The sequence below is a fragment of the Medicago sativa genome, chromosome 1 (assembly GCF_051527215.1).
Source record: "Medicago sativa cultivar Bolivia chromosome 1, Bolivia_mono, whole genome shotgun sequence".
Classification (NCBI taxonomy): Eukaryota; Viridiplantae; Streptophyta; class Magnoliopsida; order Fabales; family Fabaceae; genus Medicago; species Medicago sativa.
In genome coordinates, this window is record NC_140749.1 from 92,765,287 (window position 1) to 92,778,314 (window position 13,028).

At 33.4% G+C, this 13,028-nt stretch overlaps 1 protein-coding gene across 1 annotated transcript; it reads right to left on the bottom strand.

Annotated features, from left to right (window-relative positions):
* Nucleotides 1-1,972: 1,972 nt before the first annotated feature.
* Nucleotides 1,973-8,087, bottom strand: LOC146959233 (aspartate--tRNA ligase, chloroplastic/mitochondrial-like). The gene is made up of 12 exons (XM_085735789.1): nt 7,978-8,087; nt 7,791-7,866; nt 7,095-7,186; nt 6,731-6,851; nt 5,756-5,878; nt 5,364-5,541; nt 5,081-5,268; nt 4,913-4,984; nt 4,706-4,804; nt 4,529-4,609; nt 3,049-3,106; nt 1,973-2,374 (listed from the first exon to the last, which is right to left on the bottom strand). Exons 3-12 carry the CDS (start codon nt 7,136-7,138, stop codon nt 2,175-2,177), a joined length of 1,164 nt encoding a protein of 387 aa, XP_085591915.1. The 5' UTR covers nt 7,139-7,186; nt 7,791-7,866; nt 7,978-8,087; the 3' UTR covers nt 1,973-2,174.
* Nucleotides 8,088-13,028: the final 4,941 nt, after the last annotated feature.

Here is a 13,028-nt window from a genome sequence, read left to right on the forward strand (position 1 = left end):
CAGTTTTTTGGATTTTTTTAATGGGTTTACTCGAATTTTCTGCGTTGACCCGGAGGTTATTTGCGTTTGTTTCATGTTTTGAGGATTAGCTTATTTATTTATTTTTATACTAGAATCTGACCCGCGCAATGCGGCGGGTGATGGATTATTTTATAGTTTTTGTTAAACTTTTAATTAATAATTAAAACTGTAAGAATTAGCATCCCCTCAAAACAAGTAAGATATATATGAATGTTAAAACTGTAAGAATGTCATTAAGGTAAAAAAATAGACACCTCGTTTGGTCATAAAACTATAGCAGCATGTCAAACCCTTAATTTGATAATAGGACAAAATTTTCTTTCATAATCGGGTAATTTAGTTGTGAAAAAACACCATTACAATGATTCATACATATTGCAGTGAGATTAAGAGACATCAGGACCACATAAGCTAGTGCCTCAAGAACTCAAAGGAATGTAAGGTAACTAAGGAAGGGCTGCATAAGCCGAGTTGTATTTATTCAACTCCAAGTCTGTTTATACTTTATCCACTGAGTTCAACAATTAAAGAGTTTGTGATCCCCAGGTTGTAAGCAAAAGCCCCTAGAAACTCAACATTGCGGTTTATGAATATTCCTCCACGGGAAGAGGGGCCAGGATTTTCATTTGATGCTCCATCAACATTGCATTTAATCCAATTAAATATTGGATGTTGCCAGATAACTTCTTTGATTCTAGGAGCATTACCATGATTGATCTTGACTGAGAATGCTTGCAATATGACAAAATCAGCAATGGAGGAGTTTGCAGCCAAATTAGAGTTGCTACTAGTCATAGCAGTTGCAAAAATGATGATATTGATTGATGATCTCTAACTAATCTTTTTATCAGCAAATTTTAGCCGGTTTCTACAAAACCAAATAGTGTTGAGACAGTTTATTACAGCTGACAAAACAACAATTTTACACAGAGGCGACCAGTTCCTTTGGCAAAGTTGTATTGCATCATGAATTGTTGTAAAGTTGCATTGAAGACTCAATAGAACTTAGCCATTGTCAAATAGACGCCGCAAAGGTGCATTCAAGAAATAAATGAGTTGTTGATTCTTGCAAAGAGTTGCTAAGACTGCACATTGAAGGTTCCTGACAACCTCTTAAAGCAAGATTGTCATCTGTAGGTAGCTTGTTGTGCAAGCTTCTCCAGACCATAAGAGGTTTTGAAGGAGGAATGAAAATGTTCCAAATGCTCTTTGAATGAAAGATCATTATGAGAATGGTTCCAAATATATTGATCATCTCTATCAAACACAAGGATAGTAATCTTCTCTATAATATTCTGCAACGTGGGAAAGATTTGAGAGAGGCTTTGTGGAATATTCAAGGAAGAATTATGAATGAAAAGATTGACTCTTGATTGAAGCAAAGAATGAATGCTAGGTGGAATGTTCAAAGTTGAGACCAAAGGTGCTCCACACGATGAGTTGATAACCACTTATCAGTATTTGTGTTTAATGCTGCTCCAAAAAGATGAAGATATATGATAAGAAATTGGAATTTGGTTTTGTATGACTCTATTTCTCAAAAATTGAGTTTTGTAGGTAATAGTTTTCTTCATTCTCTTTGCACACAAGAAAGAAAATGATTTTGGGTGCAGAAGCGTTCGGCTTTCAACGTGCGTATAGTGTGAATCTTTTCATAAATCCATCCATGCCTTTTGATAAGAATAAACAACTCTTCAAAAAGACTCAATGAAGTAATGTAACATTCCTGCATGCACTCTTTTATGCCTACACCCTTTGATGAACGGATAGCATATTCATTAAAGAACGTACAAATTAAAAAATATTTAAAGTTAAAGGCCATAAAGAGATAAAAACTCTTGAAACAAACCATAAATAAACACATCTTTGTATATAGATAACTTCTTATGGTGTTCTTAGTCTTCCATTATTTTCTTCACTCGTTTCGCCAATGAATAATAGGAGCGGAAAATTGTAATCAAGTCCAACTGGACTTGAATAAAATCAATAAGATTTTCTTCGGCTCGAAAAAAATGCGATAAACAACATGGAAATGTAGGTTTACATGGCAACCCTCCTAAAAATACACAGTGATTTATTTAAAATTTTAAATGTACATAAACTATTCTTTAACAGAGTACAAAAATGGGTATAAGCAACAGAACTATGAAGAATTAAATGCCTATCTGTGTAGTGATGGAAAAATCTTTCAGCTGTCGGGGATCCACCTCGGAAGGTGATCTGGTGAGGGCACACTGTGCAGTTCTTGTTTTTGGTAAAGCAGTTGATGTTTTTGGGAAAGCAATGACATCCTTGATTGAATTAGCACCAGCTAGCAACATAACCAATCTGTCCAGACCAAAAGCTATGCCTCCTGCATTTGATATATAATAACAATCATCGGTAAAATCAACTGCTATTAAACATATTGAGATACAATCGGCGTGCCTCATGTTTTTATAGTTGTGTTCAAATAAAGATACGCCAATTAAATTCCAACTTGATAAATATAAGATGTTTTTAGTTTAGAGGGAATGGAAAGTAATATTAGATTATTTCTATACTTATAACTGATGTGTGAAATGAGACAACAGCAGAAGAGTTAGTGTCACATCCTTCTATTCACTAAGTTCTTTCACCTTCAATAAAATTGCTTGAAATATTTCCTGTCTCTGCAGCTGTAGTTTTAACATAAGTTTGGCTTATAATAAATGTTAGACGTCTTATCATATAACTATTGCCTTATACATGTTTACAGGATCAGCGTTAATACTTGGTTCCCACATTAGTGATAATAGCAAATGCCATTGATTGTGTTGTGAACTTGTGATCACTTCAATTCTCAAACAGATTGCAGTGCAAAAGAAATACTCGTCTAAACCGCCACTACCTTGCAGTTATTGATAACTGCTACTTCAATAAATAAAGAAAACTGGCCTTTTTTTCTTTCCTCAATATGGTTGTGCACAGACAAATGCTACTCTAATAATATAATTCAGTTTATCGACAAGGGAGGAATGGGGCTATAAACCATTTTAGAAGAATTACCATGTGGCGGAGCCCCCATGTCAAGAGCTTCAAGAAGATATCCAAACTTCGCTTCAGCCTGAAAAAGAAATTATAATAATTCAGATCAGTCCAAGCCAGGCATGCCTTGAAGGCATAAATATAAGCATTCTACCCTATTTCCAAAATATAAGGACCGGTAAGATTGACTGTGCCACAGAGCACATAAGAAAAAAAAAGTCAAAACTGAAGTTCACATTAACATGTCAGAAAATTGAAATATATAGATATAGGGTATACCTAACAAATGTTGCAAGGGCACATGTTAAGGAACCAAATATAGAAATATTGTCTAGGAAAGAACAATTTTTTAACTTTCAATGAATTGAATACACCACTACCAAGACAATATTTCTACTTTTTAATTCTTTAACATATGCCCTTACGAAACTTGTTAGCATTTCCCATAGATATTAACGTTTGAGACCTGTGAGTTTGATTTAACGTTTGAATTACATAAGTATTTCAAGTGTTATGTTGCTATTATGTGAGTGCTACTGTTTTTGAGGAAAGAATGTGAGTGCTACTGTTATAATTACATAAGTATTTCAAGTTTAAATTACGTAAGTGTTATGCAACTATGTTTTAATGTGAGCTATGCTTATGAATTAAAATTTACTTAAGTATTTCAGGTGTGATTTAAAGGTTTTGTCTTACGTATGCTATTTTACATGCATACATGTCAATTTATGTGCGCATATTTGAGATTTATGAGTTTTGCATAATCTTACGATTATATGATTTTACTTCCCCTTATCAATCATGCGTAGAATCTATATATTTTGACTTACCTTGAATGAATCAATGTCCTGTCCCATGTGATGTAATCCAAACATATACGTATAGTGACTCCCCTTACTATTTTTATTTTTTTTGCACAATCTCCTCTCTGCTTTTCGGGAAAGTCTCAAGTAAAATTGTCATAGGCTTGTATTTTCATACCGTTGGGAGCCCAAGGAAAAGTTGTAGACCCAATCACCCAAAGTAACCAAATCTACGTGGGAGGATATGTGTGAGGATATATGTGTTAGAGTGGGGTGAGTGGGGAAGTTAGGCAATTTGTGAAATCAATTCTATTCTTATGATCCCCTCTTGTATCAACCTTCCTACTCTAACATTCTGATTTCTAAACCTTTCTGTAACACTTTCAAGAAGAGTATTTGGTGTTGATTTTCTTGTTATTAATAAAATCGTACTACCTGTTCTCCCAAAATTTGGTAGAATTGCATGCAATATTATACCAAGATAGTAAGATACTTGAGCGGAAGGTACTAAAACTTTTTCCTATAATGATAACACAGTGGAAGGTATAGCCAGAAAATGAATAGAGTACAAGAAGCCAATGTTACATGATTCTAGTCTAAAAATTTTCAGCCAACATCACCTCACTTAATAAATATGAAAAGATAGAAACTAAATGAAAAACATAAATAAGAGTAGGAATAGAGTCGCATGTACTAGCCTGCTCCATTGAGATGCCTACAGTCTCCAAAACCTTTTGTTGTATGTCGCGTTTATAAATTCTCAAACTCCCCCCACCAATCTGACATAAAGTATAATATATTGAATATCAGTCGCAAAATTTTAAGGCTCGCAAGATAAAGGGAGAGGAAAGAAATTAGAAATAAATCAGAATCACCTTCACCCCATTGTAAACCATGTCATAAGCCAATGCACGAGCCGATGCAAGGTCGTTCATGTCTTCAGGATTTGGTGCAGTGAAAGGATGATGAAGAGCCTGCACGAGCCCATAATTAAGAATAATGAAAAGAATAATACAGGACATAACCAGATATCTTGTTTATTGAGAAATACATTGCTGGTTGTTATTAAAAGCAAAACTCACCTCAAGCCTCTGCTCCGAATCATTCCACTCAAACATTGGAAAGTCGGTAATCCACAAAATTGAATGTCTGGCCTAAAATTCAAACAAAAATAACTAGATAACATAAGTGAAATGAATAATGGAGAAAGATAGGAAAAAAATTCATTTAAAAAGCAGATACCAACTTACATGGTCGATCAAACCTAATTCATTTGCCAAATAAACTCTAAGACAACCTAGAGTTTTATTTACAGATGCATGATGACCAACTGCAAATAAAATCAGATCACTTGGTCCCGCAGAGCATCGCCTTAACAAATCCTTTGTAGTTGCAGGATCCATACTTGATACTAAAGCGGAAATTCCCTCAATATCCCCTAAAATTAAAGGTTTACACATTAAACACTGGAATATGACAAACATGTCTCAAAATATCATAGAACTGAGTATTGATAGGGAATTACTAATTTACCATTCTCCATGATCTTGAGAAAAGGTAAATCCTTTGCACCGTCTGCTTGCCTATAAATATGACGATACCTAAGAACTGAATTTGAGTACTTTGGTACACACAATACTTTAATAACTCCACCACACTCCAAGGAATCAGAGAAAACCTTGAAGGAAGACCCTGAGAAAATGTCAGATACCTGCAGCCAATGAAAAGTTATATCTCAGCAAAGATGAAGCAAATCTAGGTAAATTATGGCAATACAAACTAAAACACAAACAGTGATTCAACACAGGATGACAACAAGCTATATCAAATAAGAAAGGCATGAAAATATATGAGAGGATCATAGAAACTACGATATGCTACAAACCACAAAAGTACTATGGAGGAGGTAAAATAAAGATCATTACATCTTTTAATTCTAGATCAAATCTGGTATCTGGACGGTCCAAACCATATCTATTCATTGCTTCAGCATATGTAAGCCTGGGGAAAGGATTTGGTAATTCCACACCCTTAATTTCAAGAAAAACCTGCAATAAAAACCAACTTCAAAATTAGACATAATATACATGATTCGATTTTTATGGTTTTCTTTCTGTAAAACCACGTCCACAAAAGATCTATATCAAACAAAATCTACAAGCATCAACACCTTCCCACTTCCACATGGCTTAATTGATCCACCGGTCCCTTAATTTAATTGTTTGCTGCACAATGGTCCCTTAACTAAAAAACGTCTCAAAGTGGTCCCTTAAGTTTCTTGCCGTTATAGGTTTTGGTCCCTTCCGTCAGTTTTAACCCCGGATTGTTGGATCGTGCAGGTCTATTGTATCTTACAGAGAATCATCAACACTTAAAAAAAATTCCCCTTTCTTCATCTTCTTCCGTCCACCACTTCTTCATCATTTATACAATATCCCAGAAAGAATCCAGAGAAAATAAATCAACATTTAACACAATAAATAAAATCCACATTCAACATCAATTCATCCCTTCAACATCATGAATTCATGGCTTCAACACATTCATTCAACACAACAAATAAAACTCATATTCTTAACCAAAATGTTTATCCCAAATTCAAAATTCAAAACTCATCAACAAATTTTTAGTTATGGGACCACTTTGCAACAATCAATTTAGTTAAGGGACCGGTTGATCAATTAAGTCTTTCAACATATATCTTTTCCTGATATAAGTGAGACTGCAAATATCAATACCTGCTTCTAAATCTGTAATAGTATCATTTGACATTTCAAACCACCAAAAGAAGTTATCATCTGTTAGCTTGTTCCTCCATTCTAAATTTTTATTTAATATATGCTTCCATTACTTCAAAATTGTGGATAAAATGAATATAATTATAGATGGCATAAACTAACCTTTCTGATCAACTCTTCATTAAGAGACAACATATCTTCTAAAGGAGTAAAAGCCATTTCCATATCTAGTTGTGTGAACTCAGGTTGTCTATCAGCTATTAAATCTTCATCCCGAAAACATCTGCGAAAAGTAAATTGCATTTAATCCAAAAACAAAAATGCTCAGTTGCATCACAATCTTTATAATGTAATTTTGGTTTAGCTTATAAAAGCAAGCATTCTGTATTCTTGGTTTATGTAAATCGTGCAACCAAATGCTTTTTTTATACGAAAAAGGGAAGAGTTTTTACAAATCCTCCATAACATAAACCAAGATACAAATAAACTCAAAATAAAATTTAAAAAAAATAAAAGAATACCATACCTTGCTACTTGATAATATTTATCAAAACCAGCTACCATTAGCATTTGCTTAAAAAGCTGAGGGCTTTGTGGCAAGGCGTAGAATGTTCCTCGCTTCATAATTCATGTGACAGAATCAACAGAACATAAAATAAATTACATCTCTTAAAAAATAGATAAAACATTCATATTGCTTTTTATCTTAGCAATGCTCTTCTCATAAAAGACGTTATGCCAATAAAATAAAACAAAATAAAAATTCAGTGACATAATACAAACAACTTGCTTATGGAAAAATACTACAATCTTTGCAATCATTTCTACACAGTCAAAACATAACAGATAAATATAAAAGGACGATGCTTTGTGCACATATGCACAAGACAAATCTGCATATGTTCTACATTAATGCCATTGAGGTGTAGGTAGTAAATATCTTTTGAAGCTGGGATCATAAATCCTATCAACCCCTAAATTCAACAGTGCAATATCTAATTGAGCGTTTGAAAAAACAATTAACTGATCTGATTATGCAAAAGATAAAGATAATTGCCTGTGCTGAACTTTTGACGAGACCAATATTTATAAAGTCTGTTGACTTATTTGCTCTATTGTAACTAAAATCCATACTAAACAAAGAGAAAGAAAGACTAACAAAATGTTAGACAAATAAAATGAAATAAGGATCTCATACAATAGATGAAAAAAATCTCAATACCTGGATTCTTGATGGAACTAAATAATCCCGGGCACCTTCTGGTGTGGATCTTGACAATATTGGAGTTTCAATCTACCTTATGAACAAAAAAGGTAAAGATCAACACAGGATGATACTAGATACCAACAACCAAAGCACGATGTGCAAGAGACTCGAAAATTCAAATGATGAATCTACTGGATAGTACCTCCACAAAACCATGTATGTCTTCTAGATATCTTCGTATGAGTTTAACCACATTATGCCGCAGCAACATGTTAGAATTCAATTGCTGCCTCCTTAGATCAAGACATCGATACCTAAAAATTTCAAATGTAAGCAATAATGAAAACATCAACTTCAGTCAAACATGTGTCAGCAGCACATTCAACCACATCATCAAACTTGATAAAATATCATAATTTTACAACCAAATGAGGAATTAATACCAAAAGCAGTCATTTGGTAATAAAAAAAATACCAAAAGCAGTCATAGAGCAACTTATATTAAAACCACACTCAAGCACGAGATGTACTAGGATGGAACAATACCAACAAAAGCCAACCAAAGAGGCAAGCTGGACACAGAACAGATAAAACCAAGAACAAATCCCCAAGGCAAGCAAAATTTCCAGCAGTAGCACACAACACAAAGCACTGACCGAACATGCTAAAAATGCACCTAACTCCTTCGCACCTAACTCATACAACCAAAGAAAAGCCTCCCACCAGAATAACTAACAGACTTCACCAAAACTTGAAACAGCAAGAAATTCTCCACTTTCAAACTTGATTTCAAGCTTCAAGACTATTCAAAAATAAAAACTCATCACAGCTTCCCCCTAGATGTGGATACCTTACAAAGCAAGGACATGCCTTACATAGACATTACAGACGTCAACAAAGGATACCATGACAGAATGTTGGTCTTACCAGTGAAAAAACGTGACAGTATGCTGATAGCAGACCGAAACAGCCCAGACCCGTGGACCTTCAATAGTTCTAATTTAATTTTTAGTATTAAAATATTTTAAATTGGTCCACACTGCATTATGTTGCATCGGTTGGTGAACTTATGTATATTTTTCCAAATGCTTTCTGTTTATGTTTTCTGAGTTTAAAATAATCAATTAATAATGACATTTTTTCAGGGTACGAGACTAATGTAATAATTGAATAACTCTTGTGCAACACTAGCTTAAAGTCATGGCAGTAAAGGATGAATAGCACTAGATCACAAGATTAAGAACAAATCAGGGCTGCGTTAGACTAAAATCTGATTAGAGTTTTGAAAGCTATCAATTAGAAACTCTATTTCTGCTCCATGTAAACTATCTAATGTAGTGCTAAAGCATTAGAAAGACACTGTTAACGAGCATTGTGATCTAATAATGAGCATCATATGATGATTGGTGAAAAGCAATAGTGTTGAATTTCTCTAAGGCTTTGTTTGGGAGTTTGGAGGGAAGGGGAGGGGAGGGATTTGGAGGGTGTGAAATATAGAGGAAAACGGAGAAATCTTTCACATTTTTTCAAAGAGTGTGTTTTTAGAGAATGATAAATTAATGCTTATGATTAATATATTTTTTTATTTTAAGAATATTATAGCCACATAGATTCATTTTGAAGAATTCATATAAATCCTCCAAAACCCAAAACCCTCCTCAAATACAATTTTTGAGTTCCCCAAATGAGGAGGATTTTATGTTATGAAGAAAAACAAACCCCCCCCCCCCCCCCCCCCCCCAAAGCCCTCCCTTCCCATTGTCCTTTATTTCTTCCACTCACTCCTTCCTTTTTTTCCAAAACCCTCCCCTCCCCTCCCTTCTAAACTCGCAAACAAAGCCTAAGGGTCTGTTTGGGAGGGGGTTTGAGGACCAAGTCTATATTTTGATATATATTTGGTATTTTTAAAAAATTAAAAAAAACATCATGATTAATGATCATATAATAGTTCAATCACACTTAATTGATTTAAAAAACATTTTATAGTTTTGATAATTTCAAAAAGAAAAGGAAACCCTCCCCTCCTAACCACTATGGATTAAACTATGTTTGCCTTACGAAACCAGAAATTGAAGTTGTTAATATTACATGTCTCCATGTTTTGGAACTAAAACTAGAAAACTTACATAATACAAAAAAGAATAGGTACCATGCAAAATTCTCATTATGAATAATAAGTAATAAATAAAAGAGTTAATAACATGGACCTGAAAAGGGTTTCCTCTTGAAGAGAATCTCTGGCATGATCATCATCATGTGTGGTAACTAAGAATGGTAACTTTGCATTGACAGAGTTTAACACTTGAACCTCATTTGCAACAACCTCGATCGTGTTGTTGTGGATTGATTGAATTAGACGAGACCTAACAACACCTTGAATGGCAACGACATACTCGAGTCTTACGTTATTGATAGCATAATGTGCGGCTGGAAATTCATGAGGAAGTGTTTTAACCTGAATAATGCCGGTATGGTCTCTAAGATTGAGAAAGGCGAGTCCACCGTGGGATCGGTGAAGTGCAACCCAGCCACAAAGGCGAACTGTTTAGCCGACATTGTTGGAAGATAATTCGCCGCAAAAATGAGTCCTTGAAATCCATTCAAGGGATTCTTTGAGGCGCCGAAGGTTCATCAAACGAAATTCTTTTGGGAATAATGACGACATATTCTTCTTCAAGAATTTAAAAAATCAGAAATTCATAACAAAGAGGGAATTTAGTGAAGGTTTAAGGCAGAACACTGCGGTTTAAGTTATTTCAAGTAAGTATCCATTCAAAAAGACAGTCAATTTTAGGGTACCTTTGTTTTAGCTTGAAAATAAATTAATTTGCTATTTTTTTTTTTTTAGATTTAAAAAATCTGAAGCCATTTTGGTTGTTTATGAATCATGAGAATTAATTAAAAAAAATAATGATTTTTAACTAATTCATGTTTTACCTCTTTATTTTTTGAAAAATTTAATGCTAACCATATGCCAAAAATGATTTTTTTTTATAGCTTTTTTTTAAAAAATAGATTTTCTTTTCTGAAAAAACGAAAAACAAACTCATCCTTAATCCCGGACCTCCAAACATACAAAAATCAATTTTTTAACATTTCAGAATCATGTTTGAATGTTCCAAAGGAGAATCAAAATATAGACAAACTAGAGTTTCAATTTATACTCAATCGTGAAATGGTAAAGCTTTTACCGGTATTTTTGCAAGGACTCACTACTGATGGTTAATTTGAGTTGAAATTTATGAATGCAACACAAGGTGATACACACAAGCACTAAGAACTACTCCCTCCGGTCCTATTTACAAGAGACAATTGATTTTTTAGATACATTAAATAATTTATGTATTTGATTTAGATTCTTGACTAGATACAAAAATTATAAAATGTATCTAAAAAGTCAACTTTCTCTTGTAAATAGGACCGGAGGGAGTAGTTCGCAAGAGAAGCTAGATTGTAAAGATGAATGGCATTAGAAAACTGAAAAGTTGTGTCATGGTAATCAATGATTCTCCAACAAAGAAAAAGACAATGTGTTCAGATTTTAGTCAACACTGAGCTTAAGTTGAATTTACCCCTACCACTATACTTTAAGTATGACTTACCCCTTCCTATAAAAACAAAAAAAGTATAACTTAACCCTACAATTTTAATATTCACCAGATACATAAGGTGTAACAGAGAATCTCTTTTGAGATACAATCAAAATATCCTGACTTTACTTGCACACCCATATTCATTCAAGGCCATTGATAATAGTAAGTTGTAGAGTATAATTACATAATATAATAGTTTTCTTCATTCTCTTTGCACACAAAAGAAGAAAGAAAATGATTTTGGATGCAGAAACGTTTGACTTTCAAGCTACAAATAGTATAAACATATTCATGCATTTTAATCGAATAAACAATCCTTCAAAAAAAAACTCGATGAAGGAATGTAATATTTGACCACATATATTTGAATGTATCAACCATGTAATGAAGAAATAAACCATGTTGTGTGTCAAAGTTCAGTGTTCAAATACATGATATCTATTAAGTATTAACCATCTACTAAATGTAATTCTTTCAACAAAAAAAAATCTACTAAATGTAATTAAACATGTATTTGAAGTACATTAACCATGAAATAAAGGGTGACGGTGCATACGATGTCGGTGTCAAAATAACATTTTTCTATACTAAAAAAGAACATGCATTTTGCAATTGCAGATAAACGTAAATAACACAAATATCACCCTTTAGGCATAACACGTGAAATGTCTAACTACGATGATATCGTAACATTCTAATCTAAGACAACATAGGAATCAAAGAGACATAAAAGATGTGAGCACCATTAAAATATTTGATGGAACTTGATATGTGTAACATCTTAAACTCTTAAAGCGATAAATCACGTAATTAATACAATCAAACAAAGAATTTAGATGCTACTTCTTCTATGAGTCCAAAACATGCATAATAATTTTTCAAAACATCGCAACAGAATAATATCATAACATCTCATCAACAAATAATAAAATCTCCAAAATAACCATGTTACATGTATCATAATACATCCCCAAATATAGATCTCAAATCTCAACATACTGAATGATAGTCTCAATAAACAAATAATAAAATCTCCAAAATAACCATGTTACATGTATCATAATACATCACCAAATATAGATCTCAAATCTCAACATACTGAATGATAGTCTCAATAAAACATGAAAATAACGATAAAAGACCGACATCCTAATCAAAGTCCTAAACTAAGACTCCCAAAGCAAAGAGACGAGGTAGCTCCAAAGTTAGCCTCAAGCATACTCATAACAAATCAAAGCAACTAATCTTGCAAGCCGTCTACCCATTCATAGAAATAGGCAGCGCGGTCAACCAAACGATCACTAGGGGTTAGATAACATGCCAAAAATAAACGTATAATCAAATGAAAATAAAACAGCATATATAATTTTAAATGATTAATGACAATTAATTAAATCATTCACAATGAATTCAACATCATTATTAAACATTAAGCATACAGGCATGAAGCTACAACAAGCACGATTCCACATCTTCAGATATTCATCAAATTTCATCAAGTATAAAAATCATCAAGTTTCACCAATGCACATAATCACCAAGCACATAGCAAGTATGACACTTATCAAATGTATGCAATGCATTCTAGACCCAACTCTACATGCATGTGGTACCAATCATTGCCTCTTGAATACAATGCATACGTTCATTCAACAAATTG